Source organism: Gymnodraco acuticeps, unplaced genomic scaffold, assembly GCF_902827175.1.
Source record: "Gymnodraco acuticeps unplaced genomic scaffold, fGymAcu1.1, whole genome shotgun sequence".
Lineage (NCBI taxonomy): Eukaryota > Metazoa > Chordata > Actinopteri > Perciformes > Bathydraconidae > Gymnodraco > Gymnodraco acuticeps.
Window position 1 is genome coordinate 5,428,127 of NW_022990701.1, and position 27,106 is coordinate 5,455,232.

The window sequence follows — 27,106 nt, forward strand, 5'->3', positions numbered from 1 at the left end:
AATGTTTGCCGAAATGAGATCTGTCATTTCATTACACTAGATATAACTTCAGATGTAGGCCTAATTCTGTATTTTGGACAGAAATATGAATAAAGCCCTCTTGATTTATTTTTATTTGAGTTCATCCATCACCATTAAGGAACCAGTAGTGATTCATATGCCCCAATATTTGTAAGAATCACTTGCAATGGCTACGTGACCATGTGCAGCACCCCTCCCTCCCTCCTTTACCTCCCCCTCTCTCCCATGATAGCATCACTCCCCTCATGCTGTACTCAAAACCTCCAGCGGAGCCATCGCTGTGTATGCCGAGCTGACTGGGGGAGGTCGGATCTGTACTGGTTGTAGTGGGCTGTGCAACGTGTAGAGCCGTGCTGATTGCGAACCCTCTGCATAACGACGGATTTTTAAGAGGGGAATTCACTCACCCAGGGAACCCTTCCCTCCCTGCAAACACGTCCATCCATCCACCACGTTCTTCATTTATAAACGGAGTGTTTTTGTTGCCTCTGCTTCCCACTACCACAGCTGAGATTTGGTCAACATCTCAGGCGGGGGTTGTGTGATGAGGTCGCCCTGCAGCCGGGGTCTGGTTACGATAAGATAAGGCGTTTTTTGTTGCTAGGGCACTTTTGGCTAAAGCGTTTTTTGTTACTAGGACACTCTTGGCTCCATTTCCAAAGCCTCCTCGCACCCCGAGTGTGTGAAGAAATACACAGCTGAAGTACATAGCTACTACTGGGCTGAGAGACCCGCTGGTGAGTGGATGCTACTCCTTGTTTTAACCCCTTGTTGTTAGCTGCTCACACTGTTATATTGAATGTGTACTTGGCAACAAGCAGTCCTATTTTAATGTCAAGACCAGTCAAAGGTGTTGTTTATTCACTAGTTTAACCAGCTAGTTACAGTATAACATCACAGGGTTTTTGAAGAGCTGTGTGTGGATGTTTGAACTGACACTATTATTGTGTTTTAGTAAACGTGGACAATGGGTTGCTCCGGGGAAACTAAACGCTATGTCATTTGCAGCTAGCCGTAAACGCTGCTAGCTAGCGAGCCTACGACCAGCTGTCTCCTGTCCTTTTAATGACCAATAACCACAGAAATATTGGGTTAATCTTAGCTGCAACATAAACCTGTATTAATGTAACGATATATACTGTAATTAAAGCTCTCATTGTGCCATAACTGGGTACAGTCAACTCAGCTCTATGATGTGTAGACTACTATCAACGCACATAACATATGATTAATTATAAGAGCAGCAACCATGGTTTAAACTAACTTTTAAGAGAAAACTGTGATGGCCCTTTTGAAAACGCATGGTAGGGACACAGCAGGGCTTTCTCTGCGTTTCCGTCAACACTGACAGCATTGTGTGGACTGTAACCATAGACTTGAACACGCATGAGCCGTAACACGCTTAGTGGGTGTAGTTGGCAGCAGTGCAAATGAGGCAGTTAAATGTGCATACAGTTTTTTTGTAGAGATGTACATATAGGAAATGTGTGCTTATGGTCTCTAATCTGATAAAATTGTGCATGAGAGGGCTGTTTATAATGTAAACCTGATATTGTCAGAAATAATGTTCATATTGAACGACTGCCTGCAGTGGAAGCAGCTGCCATGTAACCACAGACAATGTTCAGTGTCCTCTCCTGAATCAGTCATCTTAATAGCATCTGTTGATGGAATACATCTCAATCATGGAGAAGATACTGCTTAGCCTTCTACCGGTTAAGAATTGTGGGTGTCAAATGTTTTAAATGCCACTGATGCAAATGTATGATTTGTGATTTCGTTGCAAGAAGGTATGCTGACAGGCTAGATTATTTTACTTAAGTAGCTGGTGGAAAGTACAGTACAGTGTGCACATGTGTGGAATTTTCTATGCACTGATCTCTGAGAGTGAAAACCAAACTAAACATCTGGTCTCTTAACAACACGGATGCAATTGGTAAGTATTGTTAGTCCCTGAAAATTCTCCTTCAAATGCAAGTAATATTGTCACTAAACCATGCAGTCATGATAGTGCTAGAAAACGATTTGTATACAAACAAGAAAATGTGTTTTCAAGACAGAAATCATATAAGACACAATACTGAAGAGATGCTTGGCAATGTGAGCATTAGCACTCAACTCATCTTGAGCTGAAGTGGTCAAACATTGCACTGCACGAGTCGATGCACAAATGTAAATGCACTGTAGTAGCTACTGCTCGGCTAGATACAGGCACAAAACAAAGAAAACATTCAGGTTTGGAACATCATGCATTTAGGGCAATTTCAGGCAACCTTTAGATGCAGCTAGTAAAAAATGCAGTCTAAAGCTCAGTCAAAAACATGTCAAAGCAGGCAGACTGACTTTGGTTCTCTGCAGTGCTCAGATGTTGTGGGTGTAAGTATGTATTGTTTTACAGTTGTTAGGCTTAGGATAAATAAATATGTCATCACATTCACAATATTACACAACACTATATCGTCTGCAGCTTTCTTTGTGCGGCCAAAGAAGCATCTAGGATCGGTTGATTTGCCAGCCTAGTATCCAATGACTAGCAGTAATAGCAAATCATTTAGTATTATTTGCTAAATGACTATAATGTTACTTCCTTAGAGGTGAAGCCAGATAACATTTGTATTCTTCAATGAGAGGGTATAAGGCTCAAATGACATAATTATTGAAATAGCTCACCTGATAACGAATAGCGGCAACCCAATCCTGAGGCGAGCGTTGAGCCCATGCCTTCCTGTTACTTTTGGAGGGTGATCATGTAGGTGCAACACTTGGCTTCTGTAACAGCAAGTGCTGATAGTCTTCTTACTTCACTGTCATTAATGGTTTTATTGGTATTTAGGGTTAAAGATCTTTAGATATTTCTGAAAAAACTATTACCAAAAGTAAAAACCAATCCTGTATTTCAGATTGTTTATCAGGGCTGCAACAATTATCTTCATTGTGGAACAATCTTCAGAAAATCTTCTCGATAATACAATTAAATCTTAGTATTCCTAACAATTACTCTATGATAAGATCACAAATCATTGCAGTTATGTTGTTGTGGTGAAACTAGTTGTGTCATTTTCAAGAGGAAATGAGCATTACTTCATGAATTTACTAAAGAGCACTGGTGCCTCAAATTGAGGGCAAAGGTTGAACAGTCAGCTACTACTTACATAAATCAATGTAATCAAACTGGTGTCTCCTGAACCATGAAGAGCTGGTCCAACATTTTCATTATAGGCTACAAATTGCTGCAACATTTGAGATGTGGCTGAGTAGTGTAGGATTAGTATGCAGAATTAGTGGAAAATAACCTAATGGGATTTTTTTGTCTTTGTTACACAGTATTACCACTATGCCTTAGAGCTCATGTCAAACCATAATAGACTAAAAGGCCTTTTGTGTGGCTAGTAGGCCAGTCTTTTTACTCTCAGTGTTTTAACTTCAGGGTAAAAAGAGGCTGTGGTCCATTTTTATGTTATTAACCCTCCACAACTCTCTTGTAAGCAACTTAAACTGTAACGTGGTTTAACCTTAATTGGCATCCTTCAAGCAGCTCGAATGTGAATAAAATGAACGGACAAAAACAATAGTGCTTTCAATATGTTTACTTATCTACTCATCTAATTTCAACACCAGCGTTATAATATCTAGCACATCTGTCTTGCTGAGATTTTGCTACATAATTTGAGATACAGTATGCAGGGTTTTGTCTGAACTGCTGCGCCCTCTTACTTTCGGCTTGCGCCCTCATACTGAAATGCAGATTTCCCCCTGGAAAATGTTAAAGTGGTGCCAGAAAACAATATTTCTGTTAGTCAAAAAACGGTATGATTACAACAAAAATATAAAAATGGTGTCAAATCGACCGTCAGACAGCATAGACAGCTTCGTTTTACGGAGCTCCGAATAATTAGGGGCTCTGTTGTGCTCATGCCAAATGGATGCCAAGTGCCATGCATAAAGCCTGCCTGGGCATCGGTGATTGATCAAGTTGCCTTCGTTGCTATCTCGATGCAGAGTAGTATGGCTAATTTTGGACTTTGTCTATTTATTGTGTTACTCATTCGTTTCATATACTAATTATATCATTGTTGTTGCTCTTGGCTTTAAGTACAGGCCCTTGGCAAACTCAAACACATTTCTCAAATAGATTGACTAAAAATTCCCTGAAAATAGGTTCAATGAGTAGGCATACAATGTGGGTGTCCATTTAAAAAATAAAGTGAGTTTTTTAGATGTAGTCATAGTTTGTGGTTCGACACCTTTGCATGCTTTTTTTGTCTCAGTTAAAGTTTTTGGTTATTTCCTGCTGGTCAGTGTAACTCCAAGAGCCGATATGATGTGTATTGGGTTCAGGTTGTTTTTATGTTTCAGCATGACTTACTCACCCTCACATGACTACAGTTTTTATTTATAGTGCTTGTGACCCTGCACTATGCAGACCAAGGGTCCGGTTTCTCTAAAGTAGGTATCACTAAAAAAGACATGGCAAAAGATTAGGCTTGTTACAAGTCATTATAATCTTGTTCAGTGGTACTGTTTAGAAAAGGTTATTTTTAAATGAAATCACTGACCACTCTTGATTTAAAGGTGACAATGTGTGGGTACTAAACAACCATAGACAAAAGTCAACAAACAGTTCACAAAAAATAGAATTAAATTGGGTAGAAAGTCAAATGCTGACAGTCAAATGAGGTGACATGGAGTACTGAAAGTAGAAAAAAAATCCTCCAGAAAAATGTGGCATTGGATATGGGGAGACGAGTGCTATGAGACAGCTGTGTGTGTCAGTTCCTCTTGTTTGTGTCAGCTTGTGTTACTATCAGAGTCCACGCAGGAAGGATGAGCTTTATTGGGAGAGAGGAGGGGGGAGGGCAAATATAGTAAGGTCACAACACACTTTTTATTCTAGTCATATTTACATGATTTCAGTTCATGAATGAACCGCTCTTCTTTCACAGATATATCATTAAAAGTTTCTTAGAGGTTTTATTTATAGTTAAACCCATAACCCTTTTTCTCAGACACCATTCCAGGGATTAATAACATCTCAAAGCTATGTCAGGTTAAAACGTCACTAAAGAAAAGTAGCTTAGTAGTAGATTAAAAGTAGATTATTGTTTTTGGAGCAAAGGAGGAACGATTAAAAGTCATCACAGAGCTTCAGTCGGCAGACTTTAAAACAACAATTAAAGCAAGAAATCTAGGTGTAGTGATGGACTCAGACCTGCATTAAAACGGTTATTAAGTCTGCATACTATCACCTCAGTGTTTCCCCTAGGTTTACTGCTTTGGGGGGGGTGCTGCCTGAGCCGGGGGGGTGGCATTGGGATATATCTTTTTTAAATCCTCTGGAGCAGAGAGGAGCTATGGATTATTGTTATTGATTAATGCATCCGTTTCTTAGGGTCAAAAACACTAAACTCACAACTTAAAATGAAAGTGTTTAGTTTATTTAATAAAAGAGCACATGTTCAATGTGAAAAGTGACAGTAGATATAGATTAGTTGCAATTTGGTGCTATATATATATATATTTTTTTTTTAAATGTCAGGGGGGCGCGGGGCTCCGTTGGCGGGGGCGCAGCGCCCCTCCAAGACAATGGTAGGGGAAACACTGCACCTTAAGAACATATCTAGTTCAATCAGCATCAGGCTGACTTTCTCAGCTCCTCTCAAGTCGTTTTCCTCCCACATCTCCAAAACTAGTAATAGTAATAGTCACAGTGACCTACTTACTGTAGAACTTGGTACAACTTTTTTTAATGCATATTTTAGGACTTGAAGTTGAAACACAGTTCCTGGACTTTGTACACCGCTTTCACAAGTAATTGGTGTGTGTGAACTGTGAACATACATATTTTCATCTTTATTTCTCCTAGGAAGAACCACTGTCGTACCGTGTAGAGAGAAAAGAGTCTTTTAAAGCTTTATACTCCCCTTCCTGAGAGCTGTATCCTAAGCCTGTGTGCTTTCTATGCTTTGTAATCAATCTGTTTCCTCCACTTCGGCTGAAAGAACTAACCAGTCTTGTCATAAAACATTTAAACTATGAGCAATTTTGTTTTGATGGACAGTTAGATGCATTCCCCGCAATCAAATGACTGAACATTTGGTGTGCAAGTATCATCTGAATGTGGGCATTACACTGACCAGAGCCAGAACATTTTCAAGAGCCCTTTTGCTTTTCCTCCGAGGCCCCGGAGTTTGTTGCTGCCCTTTGGCATATTAAGTTTCAGATGTGCAAATCTCTAGCACGGCTGTGGCTGCTGGTGGAAATTTCCACTTCTCATTTGGACAGCATCTGGTGAATGTGATGCAGTGGGCTGATCACAAGAGACTACTGTACAGAGCTACGGTTGGACGGTTGGCATTCCTCATTTGATCACAGGATAAAACAAGCAAATAAGAAAAGTGTTAAGGATACATTAAGTAAAACAACAATTATGGAGAGGAAAATTACAGAGCACAAGGGTATTCCCAAACCCATTGCCAAACATTTTTCTTTAGAAAAACAAACACAAGTATTACTCAGCAGCTTCCTGAAACTTATTCTATCACATGTCAAACATGTTAAATATCATGGGTCCAAAAATGTCATAATTTGTCCATGTGATTTGGATTTGAATAGTTTAGCTACTGTTATATATGAGAAGGGTATAGAAGAGGGCTGTGGAGTCTGATGGGTGGCTTTGTGTTCATTATGTTTGATGAGGCTCTACAGTCATCCCATTGTTGGTCATTCGTTACGTAATGACTACGCAACAACCGAGAGAGGGTTCTCCGGTCAGATTTGTTCAAGAATGATCTTCGGTTGTCTGAAAACATTAGTGGTCAGATGTTTTTGTTTGATAAAGAGAAGTCTATACAAATATGGTTTCTGATATGGTTTTAAAGATCAATTACCATGTTCTACAGATACTCTTGCCAATTATTCCCACATGCTAATCATTGTCTTGAATCAGATTTCAGTTTTTTGATAAACTGGTATCACATATCAAACTATGAAGTATGTGTACTGTAATGTATTTCACTTTTTAAGAAAGTCTGAATACTTATTTTACATGGAATAGGTAAAAATTAAACCATTGTGTAACTCAAATAGGTAATGACTTATTGGCGTAGTTGAAAGGGTTATTCAAGAAGTGATTGTGTTTGTATTCTGGGTTAATAATGACTAAATACTAATAATGTGTCCAATAGTGAAACAATACCGACCGACTGAAGGAAAAGGTGTAGTAGTAACGTGTTGTCTTTGCTTCACTTGGTTAGGGAGTGATGTTATCCTCAGACGAAGAGCTCCCACACACTAGCAGCTCATTGATTTATTGGAAAATAAAAGTATAGCCTACAACTGTTAGTCAAAATTCCTCCTGATCTAAACAGACCCTTTGAAAGTTTCGATTGTTTCTCGATCTTGTGTAGGGGAATGCTCTATTAGTTCACAAAGAGGGGTAGAGTGTAAACAAAGGTCTGATTTTCATGTGTATTGTGTGCCCTGACTGAGCCGTTTTCTTGCTGACTTGTAAAGGGTTTTTTCTTGGTAATTGTTTGACATGATTCTTGGTATTGCCTATAAGCATCCGCTGTGTGCATTCAAAAGAGTGTGGCTACCTTTCTTGTTAAGACGTTACTTACTTAGTAGCAGTAGCATACTATGATTCAATTTCTTCATTTTTGTCCGGGTTATGTACATTTGTATGCTTCATTTCAGTTTTAATTTAACAGGCAAAAGTATGTCTCTTTTATAATATGGTTTAGTCCTGATGCAGCAATTACATGTGATGTAGCTCTATAACCGCTGATATTGACCAAGCAATGTGTTGTGAAGAAAAAGTGATGATATTCACTTTGTTACCACATCTTTCTGTTCAATCATACCACAAGAAACCGTTCACATTGAATGTGAAGAGTGATTTGTTCACTCGCGCTCATATCCTATAAATGTGATGTGCTGTGCATGGTCTTGTTGCTGCTTATGTAACAGGGTGAGGTCATGTGAAAATGTCTGCGTGGGCAGCTGGTGGCAGAAATGGTGGGATGTGGAGAGTAGATGCAAATCAACTGCCCTCTCCATCTAGAAGACACTAATGGCGCATTTCCACTACAGCGCGGTTTAAGCGTGACGCAGCCCGTTTTTAATTGCGTTTCCACTAGGCGTAGTTCTGGCTAGCGGGTACTTTTCCAGTTTTTCTGGCTCTCCAAAATTGAGGTTCTTTCCGGGCCAACAACCGGGCTGAGTATGCCAAACTAGTGAGAGAATCGCTGGCAACTACAACAAAATGAACATATTTGACCGTGATTTAATTGTAATACACGTTTCAAAATGATGCCGAAGTAACAACATGCTGATACCGGTTAGTAAAAACCATGAATCAATGCTTTGACAAGTCTGCAGACAGACGGCAGGCGAAAAACCTTTTTAAAATGCGTGTTTTCTAAGCTAACGTTGTATATGCTCCGACCGTCCACACTCACAACAACGGCCTATACAGACATAAATAAACCAGCGACTGTATTCGCCATGACACAGACAGTCTGTGGTTTGTACTTGTTTAACTTTTGTCTAGTTTCTGAACAGATATGAGGAGCTGTGAGGGCTAACAGCTAACGGCTGATGTTGGTTTTGTGGTTCGCATTGAAGATGACGTCACGGCTCCGCCTACACTGTGTTACTACTGTATAGTTACTGCCCCAGTTCCTAAACTGTAATGGAAAAAAGCATAAAGTGAGCTTGGTCTAACGAGGCCTAGCCATACCGTACTAAGCCGAACGAGGCCCTGCAGTGGAAAAGCGCCATAACTGATACCAAGTCATTACATTTTAGGATTTCTTATTGGTCTCTTATAGGATTATCCTCTATGTTAAATATGTTCACTACCATTGCATTTTAAATATACATCCCCCCTTCAACCGTTAGTTTTTCAGCCAGTGAAGCGTGCACGTTTGGCTCTCGTCCTGAGCGGGCCCTTCAGTTTCAAAGAGGGAGAGGGCAACAAGGTATTTTTAGATGCACTTTAAGCTATTTAATAACAGGAAGCAGGACTAATTGCTAAGCTTTGACTATGAGTAGTTTTTTAATTAATTTTCTCTGAAAGTTGTAGAGCAACTACTCCCTGCCAGAGGAGCTTCACTGGGCCGCGGGATAGACCTACTTTATAGACCAGCACCACTGGTCAATTCACTCATTTGATGTTTTGATAATGAGAGTGGAGCACTGTCTACATATTGGTCACAAATAAATCATACTAACATATCCATTCAGTTTTCCCTTACCGCCTGTATGGAAGCATTTGCACTTATTCTCTGTTCACTCATTTAGTTTTTACATTACATTTTGGACTGCGTATTTGTTTAGTGTCTAGTGTTTAGTATCAGTGATAAAAGGGTTGTTTACTGAGAAAGGGTTACATTTCCTGGTAGCTTGATCTATCCAAGTCCTCTGGATCAGCAAATCTTGATACTGTATGTGCACATAGTGAAGAGGATAGCCTAAGAACAGATTACTTTTGAAGAAGGACATTCAATAAGTCAAACCTGCTTTGAATACTCCTCCCTCCTAAACTCATACTAGCTTAATGAGCTACATGTCTGTTCCGTAGCTGTAAAGATGGAGTTGTTCTTGTTCGAGTGTTTTAGCAGTCCTGTAGCTGACTTGTTTGTAGGAATAGTTCAGTGTAGATGTTACTCGTTGATAGCACCACCACATTATATGGATTATCAGGGCCATGTCAAGCATCCATGTAATACTAATGTACACTTTGTGATTTACAGCAATGATGGGAAGGCCTGACACCATGTTATGTTATCTGAATTTCGCATGGGGTTATTTTGATGTTGCAATTAGCAGCTTTGCAACTGTTATGTTTAAGCTACATGGAAGCTGTGGTAGTGGATGTTTGGGAGCAGGCCATTTTTCACAACTGGCTAACAATTATGCAGATTTAAGTGTTGTGTTGGCTTACAACACTCTGTAAAGTTGTTTTTAAACATCTGTCAAGCGCGAAAAGAGTTAATGTATTTCCCAAAATCCTCCTTGGTGAGATGTTCTGAAGAAAAAACATCACACATTTGTTGTATTATGAATACGATGCATGACTGTAGAAAAAAAAAACTCACAAGCAGAAGCAACATTTCTAATTCAGGCTAACCCTGTATAGCTTTTGAAATGTTATTCTTTCCATGCAAATTAATGCAGGTATCAATGTATGCACTGTTTTTTAGTAAGATAAGATTTGAAATAGCTTTACTGGATTACTAGAAAAGGGGAACTAATGAGCCTTTCACATTCCTTGAGGTTGTTGAATCAACAATGTTTATACACCATCAAGCATGTCTAGGAGAAAACTATGTAGCTTTAGCTGCTAATTCACTGGAGGTGCATGCCCTCTCCGGTGGCGAGCCACAGCTGACTATTTAAAGCTGATATGCTAATCCACATCTCAAATTGGACCTGCTTTTACACACCTACTGTAGGTAGCATTTGCTAACCTCCCTGGCTACAGGAGCTGCAGCTGAAAAGGACAATTTCTAAGTTAAGTTCTAAGTTTGAAGCCAAAATTATAGAAAGGACAGAAGTGATTTCCAGCTACTCTTTAGAGGCCTCTGTTCTTATTTAATTATCTACTATTTAGGGAGGATTGTCATTGTGTTGCTTTCAAATTTCCCCTGAGGAGCGTTTTTGTGCGTGTATAAAGCATATCGCTCCACAGCACGTTTGTTTCTTCAGATAAGCAGGGGAAGGTTGTTGTGGCTGTTTAGAGAGAGTCAGAGGGTGAAGCGAGGCTTGCATTTGGCATGGAGCCTTTATGAACGGTCGGGGCAAATAAGGGCTATGATCTAAATAAGTAAACAGGAGGCAACCCAGTGACAAGGCTCTCAAGTACAGGTTATGTCACTTCTCAAGGGCATCTGTTAGAGATCTATGCAGACATCTCTACTCTTCAGCATGAAGGCGCCACTTGGGTATGTGTGTGTCTGCAGGAAAACAATAATGATTTAGTTGTCAGTGGTCTTGCAAGATCAACACCAGTCTGTCTTTTTGAACTAAAGCTATGGAAAAGTCTGCATTTGAAATGTTATTAAGTAACTGTATTAGTGGACTAGTAGCAGTAGTTTGCTAGTAAAACAATTGTTTTCAGTGGTTCTATCTCCAGAGGTGCTTGTAGCTTATGTGAGTAGCATGTAGCTCTGCGTGTTGAGAAAAAGGGAGGTTGTCTGTTGACTTTGCTTGAAGGGAAAGCCAAAGGAGAAGCAGGGCTGGAGTTTGGCAAGCAGCCCTAAAACTTGGACAAAGAAGTCAAAATGACGTCATTACATGATTTATCTACAGCTTATTCAATTGTTGACAACATATACACAGAATCATGCCACAAAAGCAACATCTAAAATGCCCTGTTCTGTTTGGAAATGTAAAAGGAAATGGACCACGCTTTTGGGAGGTGGCCAACTTTACCTGGCAATGGTTGGGCTTCCCTTTTCTATTTTATTGGCATTGAATCTCTTGGCGTCATCCACACCACACTGAAGGCATCCATCTTTTGTCTTAGCTGCTGTCTGTCTCGAACTAAGAGGAAGCCATAGAAACATTTTAGGGCCATTTACCATCAGCTTTTTTTCTCTTCTGCATACTAGTGGCTGCGTATGTTCTGTACAGTGAGAGGTTTTTGTATACATGGATAAAATATGTAAGTGCTTGGTCGGTAGTTATTTAGACATGTAAACATATGTTGAATTACAGAAGTTACTAATATTACCAATCAAGGTAATATAACGAGCCATATCATTACCAAAAGAACTTCCCTTGTTTAAGCGTAAACAGACGTGATCTTCACAGCAAATGACGTTTATCCCTTTTACGGGGATACTCTGCATTGAGATAATGACAGCCGATACTGGATGGAATAATGTTATACAGAGGCTTCTGAGGGTAATGCTGAGAGTGTTCCTCACTCTGAGAAACCTAAGTGATATAAAAGAGAGCAAGTATCAGTGGCATACACTCATGGTGTAATCATTAAGCAGGAGAGGATTGTTAATGGCCTCAGCAAAACTCTGAAAACTTTCCACTGTCCAGTAAGTGTACAGGAATGGAGCTCTTGGTGTTTAGTGAAGGGGAGGGGCAGAAGAGAGGGTTCTCAAAGGAGCCAAGTTATTCCTGTCCTCTCCTCCTCCTCCGCTCCGGTAGGCGGATACATGTCTAGTCATGTCCCTTTGGTATATCGAGTAAGAGCTCTTGACCAACAGACCCTGTGTGTGCCTTGGCTTTTATGAATCACTTTTTCAGGAAGCTATATATGCTGTTACACAATGTTGTCAAATACATGTTACACAATAGCCTTTATAAACATTGTTTTATTTACCAGTTTTTTTACAAAAACGCTGTCTATGGTTTTGATGCTTTATGTGTGAAATATAAGGTGGCTGTTAAGTATAAAGCTCAATAAGACTTTCACATATCGGAGTCTAAAGTAACAGTATGGCAGGTATTGCGACAGACATCCACTGTTGACGTTCAGGGTACATTCTGAGGTTTTGGCATCTGGCCAAATACTGCAATTCAGCTGTGCAGGAAGGACCACTGACTCATTGTCAGGGGTGTCGGGAATAAAGGGCCAAAGGGCATATTTATCCATAACATACCGTGGTATTTTAGCGAATAACTCGTGTTTTTAGTGTCTGCGGGTTTCTGGGTTAAATCAGGACGGAGTCAGCAGATGCCACAGCGGGAAGAAACCTACCTCAAATGTACTTCGCACCTTTCTAGTATACATCCTTGCATGTCTTGCTTACACAAAATCCACATAATATTCAGTTGTAATGCTGCGAATGGATCTGGCCCTTCCTCCATCCAGGACATGGTTAAACCGTACACCCCAGCGCGTGCACTACGCTCTGCATCAGCCAAAAGACTCGCTGCACCCTCGCTGCGAGGGGGACCCAAGTTCCCATCAGCTAAAACACGTGGGTTTGCTATCCTGGCTCCAAAATGGTGGAATGAGCTCCCCATTGACATCAGGACAGCAGAAAGCCTGCACATCTTGTTTATGTAATACTGAAAGTAAAACTAATTTGAAAGTGGAACTAACTTACCCTGAGTTACAGTTTGACATTATTATTGGGCCATGTTTTTTTCCACTCACTTACTGAGTGTGTTAAAGTCCAACAAAATATTTATAAACTTTTTGACATTTATTTCTCTCCATCCAGAATATCCATGAGCTCCGATTTCCCGCACTACAGTTTCAGGATGCCAAATATAGGGTTTCAGAATCTTCCCCTCAATATCTACATTGTGGTGTTTGGGACGGCCATCTTTGTCTTCATCCTCAGCCTCCTCTTCTGCTGCTACCTAATAAGGTAAGATCCATGCTATCTTTGCATTAACACTACGTTTTTTTTTGTAATTGCTTAAAACTAATGGAAACTATAAATCTAGTGATCTACATGATTAAAAACATTGCTGTAAGGTCAGCGCTAAACTTGTCTGCATGCTGAATATGATTTATTCACAAACTGTATGGCATTTTTCTTTGGCTTCCAGTTGAGGTTGAAGGATTTTTGTTTTATTTTTTAGAAATGTGTGTTTTTACATTTGTCTTACTAATCATATTTTTTACACAAGGGCACAATGTTTCAACAGCACAGTTTGGAGGAAGTATCTATGATACTACAATTGATAACTTTACAGGATCATGGCACAAGCCAAGTTTAAACCTCTTGTTTGTCATCAATAACGTTCATCTAGTTAAAGCTCCTTTTTCAGGCTTTTAGTCATGAGTGTAATCCAGTTATTCAGGAATAGCGGAGCTACTTTACTGGTCATTCCCGAGCCCCTCTTTTCAACCCCACTGGTCTTTTCAAAGAGTCCTGGCTGCCGTTGCTGCAGTGGTTTTCTCCTGGCAGCAACAAACTGAAAATAAACAATGTCCAGCGTTTTTTATCTAAGACTGTGAGAAGCAGCAGTTCTCAACAAAATGCACCCCTCGCCACCCTGCCATATCCTATGTTGCAGGGAAAATGGTAAGTAGGTTAACTACTACTGTTGCTACGATTCCTCATCTAACTGTGAACAAAAACCCTATAACTTTCATTTAGAACCATGATTCAAAACTAAAGTCAAGATTGCCTGGTTTAGTGATTAAAGGCAAAAACAGCCACTAACGGCACATTTCCACTGCAGCGGGGTAGCCCCATTTAAGCGTCCCTAAGCGTCCTCGCTCAGGCCTCGGGCTGCCTCGCTGGCCGTCTGAGGCCGTGGCGCATTTCCATTACAGTTTAGGACCTGGGGTAGCAACGCAGTGTAGGCGGGGCTCCCGTCGAGCTCCCGCTGGATTTTATCATCCCCAATGAGATGTAGGAACGTCGTCACCTCCTCGGTCGACCACGGTGTGCTTTTCTTTGACGTTGCCATTTTTGTAGCTCCTCCGTTTACAAAAATGCTGTGTATAAAAATGCTGCAAGCTTGCTTCTAGATATATATGCGACGCTAGGGATGAACTCGCGCGCAATCTTGTGACGATTCTCTCTGACCAATCAGCAGTCGAGAGTGTTGACGTCACTAGTTCAGCCCTGCATGGCCCTGGCCTGATAGAACCACGATTTTATGGGGCCGGAAAAAGTACCCGCTAGCCGGTGCTATGCTATATGGAAAGGCCACCAAAAACTGGCCTGGCCGCTTGAGGACGGTTAAGGACGCTTAAACGGGGCTACCCGCTGCAGTGGAAATGCGCCATTAGATGCATTTTATGGAGCCAAATCCAAAAGGACTGGCCCCAAATGACTGAAATGATATGCACCATCATGCATGACGACTGTACAATTCATTTTAAGCCACTACTTTTACAAATTGGCAATAGTTGAATTAAACGTCAATGCCTGCCATGAAATCGTAGGGTTTCTATGCAGTTCATGTGGCTCTTGTTTACATTGAGAGGTGAATGATAAGGAATTAACGTTAGCATTGACATGTGACCAACACTCACATATAGTTTGACACAAGGCAGACTCTCACAGAGGAACTCAAGCTTCTCTATCAGTGAGTATTCAGTTCACACACACATATGTGAAATATGCAATGGTGTATACATCTTTAATAAATACAAAATATATATTTTAAGTATTTCGTAAGGGCATTTTTATCTCAAAGTCTTAAAGACTTGAGGCATTGAATGCTGAAATCATGATCATGGCCCAAACATTTTATTAAGTAACTTTTAACATGTATTTAGTGTTCGTGAATGTTTGGTGACATACCACAAGGTAGACCATTTGGACATGTTTCATTTAAATTGATGGCTATCATACATATATTAGATTTTGAGTTCCATATTAAATGCAGGTGAATTATGATAATTCAGCTTTAAGAGGGGGGTCAAAGTTGACCACCTGTTTTTAGTTAGTCAGCTGGTTATTCTCCTCTCACACTTTGACATTGCACTTAATGGCCCCATCAGTCACCCACGACCCCCTAACCCATGACCAGTTGTCCTCGACCCTTAGGAGTCTCTGCACCTTTTCCTGCTGACTTCTTTAAAATGTCAGTTTCTCTCCTAGACTGTGCTGCTTGTTTTACAGATCCCTCTCACTCTGCTGCGAGAGGTTAAGGTTACTTGTAATGGAGGTAAATCTTACAAACCTATGAATTTCTCCTATCTCTGTTGTTTTCTCCCCTTTTTTCTACATATTTTATTATTATCCTCAGTACATAGATTATCTTCTTACACAGTACTCTTTCTGTTCTCTATTTGGATTGAGTTGTTTTGTGTTTGCTCATTTGCAAGAGCGATGATAACAAAGAGTTACACCAACAGTTGGATATAAACCTTTAACATTGGTTGTATTGGTTATATTTAACTTAATGTTTGGTGTTCGGTTTGACACTGGCCTAAGGTCTTCTATGAATGACATCTGCTAATATGTAACTTGAACACATAGCTAGAGGTTTTCAGTAATGTGGTCAATTTGCACTCCTTACTGAAACTAGTTATTCCAATGTAATCTTTATTTAGTCAGTATTTTTTTCACCTGACTAATGTCTCTCTCTTCTTCCAGGATTTGACATGTATGAAACTCTAACTGACCTGGTCTGTTGTAAAACCCCTTCCTCATCAAACAAGATGTTTTGTCTTTCCGTCTCCCCAGGTTACGGCACCAGGCGCACAAAGAGCTTTATGCATACAAACAAGTAAGCATTCCAACTACACACACACACACACACACACACACACACACACACACACACACACACACACACACACACACACACACACACACACACACACACACACACACTTCAGATAATAAAATTATTCAAAATGTAATGCCCAGCAGTAATGCGGTTTTGGGAGCATGTGTCTAGTAAAATCAAGAAGATACCCTCTGGTCCTTAAAATGTCAGTTCAGCTGGTGCATAACTCTTCTGGTGACTGCAGGTATTTTTGAGGTTTATGCTTATTAATGGATCTAGACCATTTCAATATTTAGAGTTTGTTCGGCGAGCACAAGTATGCTTTCAAAAAATTCCAAACTGCACTCAAGCTGAAGGGAAGCAAGTGGCTCAGCCGGAAAAATCAGGTTTCACAGCTGGAGTGATGGAGGGTATAGACACTCCCCTGTTCTTTAATTATGTAATACAAGCATGCAGAAAAACCCAACATGTTAAAGTCAAACACTCTGGTGACCATTAACTAACTACCTGCCAGCTAAAAAGAGTAATGGGTCCAGCTTCTCTGTGGGTTATAAGGTTACCAAGCTCATATTATACACACACACACACACACACACACACACACACACACACACACCTTTGTGCATATGCATTTACTGTAAGACTATATTGTGAATTATTATAACACACAGTATCTCTGATTCTCTTTTTTAACCTGTTTTTTAATTACACTCTCTTTTATTGTATTCCCAGATAACCTAATCTGCTCTTATCTCTCACTGTGCCTCTCAGGTCATTCAGAAGGAAAAAGTAAAAGAGCTAAATTTGCATGAGGTAAGCACTCATCTTCTTTCTTACGTTATTATGAACTGATCTCTTACTATCTAGTGTACAGTACATTCTGTAATGGAACCTTCAAGTTCACAATGTGCAATTTTATCAGTTATTTCGATCTGTCCAGTCACATTCCTCTTGATTTGAACAATACTTTTGTCAAAAGGTCTTCCTCTCTGTACTTTGCTGCTCTTGGTTATGCATTAGTGATGGTTGTGCCGTAATGCACTGTGCTCTCCATTGATTTGAAATAAAAGGCTAAGCCCTGGGACTCTAGAAGGTGCATTCATGCTGACATTATGAACATAAACCTCTTGGCTCTGACAATACAATTCTAAAAAAGTAAGGACTCATGGTAATGTTCTGGCTATCTGTAGGTCTACTGGGTTTATATAGTTTCTGGGTTGTGTCTAGTTTGTCAACAGTGATCAAATAAACATTATTAGTAATTTAACATTCAGTAAATCAGTCTTCACTGTCTTGTGAAAACTTGCACCCACACTGACTTTGCATCCAGGAACACCCTCTCTTTAACACTGAAGTGCAAATGAAACGTTAACAATAGCATCTTCGTGTGGGCTTTGACACGTGGCTAAACACACTTTCTTGTCATCAGTGTTGTAACTTCCCACTGTTTCATCCGGCCGCTTGCGCTGTTTATGTTTTTAGAGAAAACATTGGAAGGTGTCATACGAGTGAAGACTGTGACACAATGTCCAAGCTGTATTTGTTTAAAAACAACACACACACACACACACACACACACACACACACACACACACACACTAGCCGAGGTGGATTACCTAGTTTTGAAGGCTCCCACGCCAAAGGATCACCCTGGATACACGATTATTGGCTAAGATGCATGAATTCAATCTCTGCATTTGTATGGAATATTTGAGTGAGAGTGCTAATATGGGATCAGCTTACTGGGCAACTCATGTTCAAGGTTGTTTGATGTGAAACCTGATCAGTTATCCTTTTTGTAGTATGACTTTAAACCACTCTGTCTCATATATCAAAGAATACCGCATACAATATGATGTGTGAAGAAAAACATAATGCAAAACCATCTAATATCTTTCATTTTTTATTATTTTTACAATCAAATGTACAGAAATGTGAGCTAATAGTTAGCCTATGCAAGAAAAAACGGACCCGCCATAAAACAGCAAGTAAAACCTGTTGTCTATGGGATGGCAGTCGACTGATTGTTCTGTGAGTGAGATTGTGGTTTGCCTTGTATTCAAATCAGTATGTAATCGACTGCTGGGACAAACTGCTCTAGATGGAGAAGGACGTGATAACTTTTGATAAACATAAAACTATACCTGGTATTAAACTATAACTTAATTCAATCTATATTAAAAGTCAGTATCTGTTATGGTTACATTATTTGATCATATTTTAGAAAGGTGTGTAAAGATAATGCAAATATTAGAGGTGATGCAAAAGATGCCTCCTCACTATTACAGGAAGAGGGTGTGTTGGTCCTAATACCCACTTGCTATGGTAATGTTTTTTTCCCACAAGCCCATCTGTTTTGCATTGAATTACTCTTACAGGGTTCATTCAGTTAATAGGGAGAAAGAGATTTTGTCAAAAGTTTGGGAAGGTTGCCAGATCCCAACTGTGAGAGTGACACCGTAGACAAGGCACTGAAAGGAACAAAAACATTGATCTTTTCACGTGTAAAAAGAGAAAGATAGACAACATAAGAGAGGATTGTTCTGTGTCTAACTTTCATCAAGAGACAAAGCTCAGAGCCCCCATGCTGTTCTTTTCATCCCTCCTTATCCATCCACCTCTATAATGTAGAGCTGATAAAATATATTCTGTGTGGCTAAAGGGTTAACAGTCACAGGGTTAGACTGCCAGATTAAAACTCTTTTTTTGGAAATGTTACCCACGGGTTGGGTGAAGTTTTGTGATAGAAATACTTTGTGGGCTTATTCTTTGCCCAGTTTCTTAAGATTTGAAATGTCCAGTTCAATTTGCGCTGTTTGTCCTATCAATGCTAGTCCAATGGTGGTCTGGAGAGTGTAGTCAGATGCCAGTTGCTTCTTTTTACCAGCCAATAATGAGTTTCTCTGGGAGGTTTGATTATTGCCAACCCTGACCTATGCTCTAGATTGTGATGGGAAAACAGTGGGTAGAGCCTTGGTGTTCGGATCAGGGGGTCACAGGTTCAAACCCCACTGCAGTCAGCATGTCGTTGTGTCCCTGGGCAAGACACTTCACCTCAAATTGCTCCTGTGGGGGATTTCCCACAGTATTGAGTATGTAAGTCGCTTTGGATAAAAGCGTCTAACAAGTAACATGTAATGTATGTCAAAATGGAAAGTATTCACCCTGGATGACACCCAGGATGCACTGAAAAAGATGAACAATCCCTCACATATTTTACTGTAGATTTAGCTCGAATGACCCTGTCACATACAGCCAAAACATTAAGCTAATGCTATCTGGCAGATCATGACTTGTGGCATCATGCCTGGTGAACAGTTGCGCATGTGTGTGTTTAAACAAACAAAAAATGATGAAGAACAACTCCAACCTGTCCTTCAGAATTGCCTCTGTCACAGGACACCAGTGAGAGATAAAGGACTTCTGTTATCACTGACTTGTTTTATCTAATATGACAGAAGCTATTGCTAACGGAGCTGAGATCATTAGATGGTAGAATCGGGCTACATAGCCCATGAAAACATGTTTGTTTTTCTTCCAAAGATTAGGTTTTGATATGGTCTAATACAGGGGTTCCCAACCTTTTTTCCCAAGAGCCCCCCCAAATGACTCCTGTTGGAAGTTGCACCCCCCCCCCACACACACACAACAGCAGCGGTATTTAAAGTTGAAAAGTCTCAAAATGCTACAACTACTGTCACAAACTGGATGAATGTGAAGTATTTTGTTAAAGGAGGATGAAAGCGTAATTAAGGAGCACTATTGGAGTGACTTTGATGGTTATTGGACTCAGGATTCATTCATTTGGATTCCCGCTGAATGAAGAAATTAAAGGACGGCGTGGAAGTGGAAACAATTCACAAAGGGATTAAACTGTTTAAAACACATGCTCAAAGTAAGCCGGATTTTGCCGATGTGTTTATGTGGATTCAAAAGTCGTAAATAATCGACAAAATGGAGGAGACCGATCTGATCAGAGCAACTGTGACGAATAATCCAACTGAAACCGGCATGGACAATGACTATATTTTAAAAATGCGCTTATCCAAGAAAAGCCCGGTTTGGAAACTTTACAGGCAGAAGAAACATTTCTATAGAAAGAATTATACATTTCTGTCTTTTTATGCCTTTATTAGCTACTAACTTGAATTTTTATTAAAATTAATTAATCAATTATTTTGTATATGTTATTGTAATGTAGAGACAAGGCTTTTAGTGACAATCATGTATTGCCTTACAATTATATGTAAAAATAAAAAATAAAAAAAGTCTAAATATGATATTTGGCCTCAAATCATCTGAGGCCTGTCGCCCCCCCTGCGATCTTTGGCGCACCCCCAAGGGGGGCACGCCCCCCAGGTTGGGAACCACTGGTCTAATGGCGCGTTTCCACTGCAGCGGGGTAGCCCCGTTTAAGCGTCCCTAAGCGTCCTCGCTCTAGCCTCGGGCTGCCTCGCTGTCCGGCCCAGGCCGTGGCGCATTTCCATTACAGTTTAGGACCTGGGGTAGCAACGCAGTGTAGGCGGGGCGATCGGCTTTGTTTTTGTTCACATTTCGAGTTGTTCCGTCAAGCTCCCGCTGGATTTGATCATCCCCAATGAGATGTAGGAACGTCGTCACCTCCTCGGTCGACCACGGTGTGCTTTTCTTATTAGACGTAGCCATTTTTGTAGCTCATCTGTTTACAAAATGCTGTGTATAAAAATGCTGCAAGCTTGCTTCTAGATATATATATGCGACGCTAGGGATGAACTCGCGCCCAATCTTGTGACGATTCTCTCTGACCAATCAGCAGTCGAGAGTGTTGACGTCACTAGTTCAGCCCTGCATGGCCCTGGTCTGACGGAACCACGATTTTATGGGGCCGGAAAAAGAGGGAAAAAGTACCCGCTGGCCGGTACTAGGCTTTATGGAAACGCCACCAAAAACCGGCCTGGCCGCTTGAGGACGGTTAAGGACGCTTAAACGGGGCTACCCGCTGCAGTGGAAACGCGCCATAATAGTCCCTCTGGGGTGCGGGTCCACTTGTATGGCTGTTTCTTTATATCTTTCAGGCTTCCTTAGCTCTGTACCTTGAAAAGCAAAAGCTGGGGGAAAGAAAGTTTCACATCGCAGTGTTTTTACAGATTTTCTGTTAAACGGAGGAATCATTTATTTTAAGGGAAGCCTCTCTCAAGGAAGTCTCTGACCAGCAACTGAACCAATCCCCAGTGTGAGTTTAGTGCGAGTTATGTAACAGAACACAGTGGATCAGTTACTGCTCTGTTTTTTGTGTAAATTGTTTGCAGATGTTGGCCACAGTTGTCTTTTTCATGAGCGCTTGACCTTTGCTTTCATACACCAACACATAGTTCAGATTAAGACTTGAAGGAACGAACAGCAGTCAACCAACAAATCTAAAATGTTGCATTGTCCCCCCCTTATAAAACATCTCTAACGGCCCCCTCTTCCTTTCAGATTTGCGCGGTGTGCTTAGAGGAGTTCAAGCAGAAAGACGAGCTGGGGATTTGTCCATGCAAACATGCCTTTCATAGGAAGTAAGTATGAGGTTTTGTTAACACTCATGTAAACACACAAATGCACAAACATAAGTCAAGGACATGTGGAAAGGTGCAGATTTCGACATGTTCATACCATTTTACCCACCCTTAAGCATTTGAACCGTGACACAGTAAGTCGTTGTCAATAGACATATTAAAGGTCCCCTATAATACTGTTTTTCATCAATATATTATAGGTCTCAGATATATACAAAACATGTCTCTGAACTGTTTTGCTCGAAATACCAAACAGATCATGCATTGTAGCATCCCATAAACCCCTCTGTTTCAGCCCTGTTTCAAAAGTGCTGATTCTGTGTCTGTTACTTTAGACTTTAGACGTCCTTTTGAGAGATATTTGGTTAAAAATAACACATTAGGCGCTTTCACACCGGAGTACTTTTCCCAGGAATAGTTCCGATAGTTCCTGGGATTTTGCGTTCACACCAAAAAGATCTGGAACTAGAACTTTTTTTTGCTAACCTTTTCACCCTTTTTAGTCCCTGCTAGAGAGCAGGGACTTTCCTGGGGAGAAAAAGGTTCCATTTTCTGATTGGCTGGGCGAATTGCAAACCACGCCCCGTAAAACTCTGAAAGGTTTTGTGAAGCCGCCATTTTATTTGCTCGCATTATCACTATTAGCATTAGCATTAGCCCAGTGTACCAACGGAGAGAGACTAATTTATGGCAACACAAAAGAAAACATGGGAGCGGTGGAGTGATGAGTAGGTGTCGGCGCTTCTGGCAATTTACTGGCGATTTACTAGAAGCTGCTGGGAAGACTCCAAGCATGCTTCTACTGAAGCCAGTCCCCAACGCCGGGGACTTCCGGCCAGGGACTTCGGGTAGCAGTGTACGCCGTGAAGTTATTTGCGGCCTGCCAGTAAACCCGAAGAAGAAGAAGAAGAAGAAGAAGAAGAAGTGACGTCAGCGGCTCCCTCAGGGACTTATTCCGGTGTGAACGCGATTTACTAGATAGTTCCAGGAAATAAAAGTTCCTGGAACTATTCCTGGGGAAAGTACTTGGTGTGAAAGCGCCTAATGGTGCTCTAGGAGGAGATTCAGGTGATAAGGTGGGGGGGTTACCTTGGTTGGTTATTGGCCATTACACAAGCCAAAAAACCGTTATGACATCATAAAGTGGCCAAAATCTGATCAGCTCATTTTCAGACAGGTTTTTATATTAATCGATCAGGATAAAAAGAGGGTGAATCTTTTTTCCTGAAACTTTCAGAATCTCTTTACACAGAGGGGAAACATGTTTATGTATAAAAGACATGACAAATTGGATTTTGCATAATAGGTGACCTTTTAAAACATGTTCAGACACTTGAGTGAAGTTATTTTGGATGCAGTGCATGTAGGTGACGACAATAACAAAGAGTTAATCGTTATGTATATTTGTACATAAAACTAAAGCCAACTGTGTAGACGTGTGGGGCAACCCAGGACACACACACACCTTCCCCCGCGCCCTGACCATTGAAACTCTGTTGTTTATCAGCACGACACCTCCCTTGGCCTAGTTTCCCCCCAGTTGCAGCAGGAGTGGTCACAACTCACTGAATCCACTGGATAAACAATCCTTTAGTGTGTGCACAAGTAAAGCCATGCTGCTTTAGAGGGGGAAAGCAGACCATGAACAAAAACATCAGCGGTGAAGAGCATGCTATCTTATTATTATCTCTTTTCAAGTACTGGATCAATCATTATATCTATAATTGTCAGAAAATAGTGAAAGCTACCTATTCAGATGTAGACCAAATGTCTTGTATTGACTGGTCAACAGTTCAAAAACCAAAGATAATCAACGCAAAACACACATTAGTAGAGCTGGAACCAGACAATGTTTTGCAGTTTGGCTGCATTGACTGAGTTAATTGACTGCTTGTTCAGTGTTTTCCAATGTTTACAACATTTAAGTTACTTTCAGATCAGAGAACTGCTGGGTGCAACTGCAATATAGACTACCAGACTCGATCATTCTGTGAAACTGCACAGCCCCTGCCTCTGTCTCAGTGAGAGTCCACACACAGCTGGAGCGCAGAACAATCTCACAATAATGAAGCTGTCTGTGACCCCATGTTTGACCTTATGCAGTTATTCAGTGTTGTTGTACAATGTGATTGCCACACTTCGTTTACGTTGAATATATTTAGCCGCAGTGTGTGCATGGCCAATAGTCTATGTGCACTGTTACTAAATCATCACAAACATGTATTTTCCATTTCTTTACCGCAATGTGTGTTTGCCTACTAAACGGTATGTTTATGATAAGCTAAATTCATCCTGAAGAACAGATATAATAATACATTGAATTATGGCAAAATATGATTTTTACCTTACACACAAGCTTGCCAAGCTCATTAGCAGTTGTACATATTCATTGTTGTAGTTTATGTCCTATGGCCTTTATAATATTATTGTCATGATATAAAGGCTTCAGCAGTGACTTTGAGTAACCTTTGTGAGTCAACCTAACCAGTCTTTCTGTACTTCTTCCCTTATCTCTCTCGTGTTTTTGCCTTAACCGTATGCTCACTGTCTGTTTTCCTCCAGGTGTCTCATTAAGTGGTTGGAGGTGAGGAAAGTGTGCCCGCTGTGCAACATGCCGGTCCTGCAGCTCGCCCAGCAGGCCAGCAGCACGGAGCCCCCTGTGCCCATACAGCAGCCTCTACCCGGCATCGAGAACCTGGTCTAGCAGACTCTCTCATAGCACACTACACACACACACACACATACACAGACACACACCCCATCATTCACACCCTCGCCTGTACAGTTACACATCACTATGAGTCCGTGGACAGAGAGGAGAAACTGGAGTTCATGCGCAGACACAAAAGCTGCCATCGCCACCGCTCCTATCCTTGCATTGGTTTCCAAAAAAGGATTTCCTGATATCAGATCTGACTGGTTATCAACCGTTTTCATGTTTTTTCTTTTGCGGACAATGAAGAAGAGTTGATCTAGAAGAGGTTTACTTCTTGGCCAAGATGTGGTCGATAACTTTTCTCAACCAAAGCACTTTTCTGGGGACACCAGCTAAAGACCAGGAGGACAAAAAACAAAAGCCAAGAACTACAATACACTAAAATATATGAAATGTTTGATTATTTTTAGCAAGCACTTTACAAGAAGGCAAACCTTAATTGCTTGTGAACCTAGAAGCAAGGTTGTGTTTTATATTTTATCATTAACTATTATTTTTATTGTACAGAGCCTTATGGGTTTTAATTTTAATTTTGTAAATTATACAACAAATCTCAAAGGGACAACAATACCTATATCAGTAAATAGATGTCAGGAAACAATGCTTTCAGCTGTAATTGCAAAAACACACATAAGAAATTAGACGCAAAGCAACCTTTACAAATGTGAAACGGTTTGAATGTGTTGAAAACCAGAACTCACGCGAAGCCTATTGAACTCGTTCCCTCATCGCCTGTTTGTCGTTTTTTACAATGTGACTGTATATTTTTATTATTAATTTAAACAGGAAGAACCGTAAACAAATTGTATTTTCATTAAAGGAATTCACCAGGTAACATCCGATATATACAAGTGCTGTTAGGCACAGGCTATATGTAGTCACCCCATGCATTACTCAGAAAAATAATCATGCCTCTCCAACAGAAATCACAGTTCGATGTAACTGCTTTAACAACTGTGATTATCTAAACAAGTATTAGTGGGTAAAAACTGGTGCTTTATCCACAAAACTGTTCCACAGAAGAAAAAAACATTAATGAGGCAATATTATACAAAGATCTACAACGTGTAACATTAATGTTCCGGTTTCATTTTGCTCTGCTGCTGCAATATTTGACTTTATTGAAGATGTGCTGTGTTAATGTTACAGTAACATGCTTCAGATAAAGGAGACACTTCACAAAACAACAAATGGCAGGCATGTCAAGTTGATTTATCTCAAATTTGCATCACATCTCCAGAAAAAGAAATTATTGATAACCCAATTCATTAGAGACCATGATGAAGCAGACACTGCCGATTCAGCTCCTACTTAAAATGTGCTGCATACATAGATGCAGTTTTCTTTTTTGTATCTCTCCCAATATATTATATGTATTTTTGTATTTTATTTATTGCAATTTCTTGGTACAGCTGCATAGCTGCTGCATGTGTTTGAGTTTGCAGAATGATACCTGCATCAGAATTACTGCCCTCAGCAGATCATCAGCATATCTGTTGGTCAAGATAAACACTATTTGTAACCCACACACACACTCGAGCTGCCACAGTCATTTGTCAGCAGGTTTTAATGAAGCAGCATTTTCATTCATGCACACACACACACTCACACACAGACATATAAAAAGGGTAGTAGTGCTTTTTGGCTGCAGCATTCTGGTGCTTTCGCCTCTCCCTCTTTCTGTACAGTACAGAGAGCTTTTTCTTTTGTGCCAGCCGCACATTAACTCTGAACCCCGCCAGCTTTTGTAGTTCTGTTTTTGTTCTCATCCTTTGTTAGCTGCATCTGGTAAATGGGTTGTAGGTAATTGTGCTGATCTTTAAAAAAAAAAAGCTGTGTGTCAGAGTGATGGACCTATGATGAGATGGTGTATTACCTCGGATATGTGTTACAATTGTACTTTTAAAAAAAAAGGTATGAAATACATTAGAGAATATTTAGATCAAGTTAAACATTGTGCTCTGGAGTTACAAAAGAAACGTAACTGATGGAAAATATACAACTTAACAGGCTTATACTTTTGAATTCTGATTGGTTTATAAACACACCAACATTTACTTGGGCCTTTGACAACTCAAAAATGTCAAATGTCAAACAATGAGATCTTTTGTAGCTCAGTGCGAGTAACACAAGTCTTAAACAGTTTTGTCTTGGAATGTAAAGTTGTGAAAGCACGCTTTTTTGCATAGTCAAGTTGCCACTGATATCACCATTGTTAAATGTATGTAGACAAGTGTCAGTAGTAGTGTATTTATGAATAAGGTGCAAAAAAGATGCTCCTTCATATGAAATAAATGGCAGCTGAGCACTTCCTGCCATTTGGCCATAGTAAGTGTTGTGTTTGATTGTAAACACGTATAGCCTTTCCAACTGAACTTCCCTTTTACCTTCTTGTTTGCCGTCCTAATGCCACTCAAATCAAAGTGCCAACCAAAAAAAGGAATGATTATGGTTTCAAGTCCTAGCCAATAATGAAGATGGTTTACATTTTGAAAGGAAAAGAGACGGGGAGAGTCTCTGTCACGTAAAAAAAGCAAAGGGAGCCAGCCATGAATATAGAGAGCATCAGGGGCGGACTGGGACTAAAAATCAGCCCGGGACTCTCGACCGGCCCACTTCGGTACCGCAAGTAAATTCCAGTCTTGCCACTGGATAGCATTAA

General features: G+C 40.4%; 1 protein-coding gene across 1 annotated transcript; it reads left to right on the forward strand.

Moving 5' to 3' along the window:
* Positions 1–233: 233 nt before the first annotated feature.
* On the forward strand, positions 234–26,759 carry rnf24 (ring finger protein 24). The gene is made up of 6 exons (XM_034231333.1): positions 234–758; positions 13,212–13,361; positions 16,146–16,188; positions 16,963–17,004; positions 21,649–21,728; positions 24,291–26,759. Exons 2-6 carry the CDS (start codon positions 13,219–13,221, stop codon positions 24,430–24,432), a joined length of 450 nt encoding a protein of 149 aa, XP_034087224.1. The 5' UTR covers positions 234–758; positions 13,212–13,218; the 3' UTR covers positions 24,433–26,759.
* Positions 26,760–27,106: the final 347 nt, after the last annotated feature.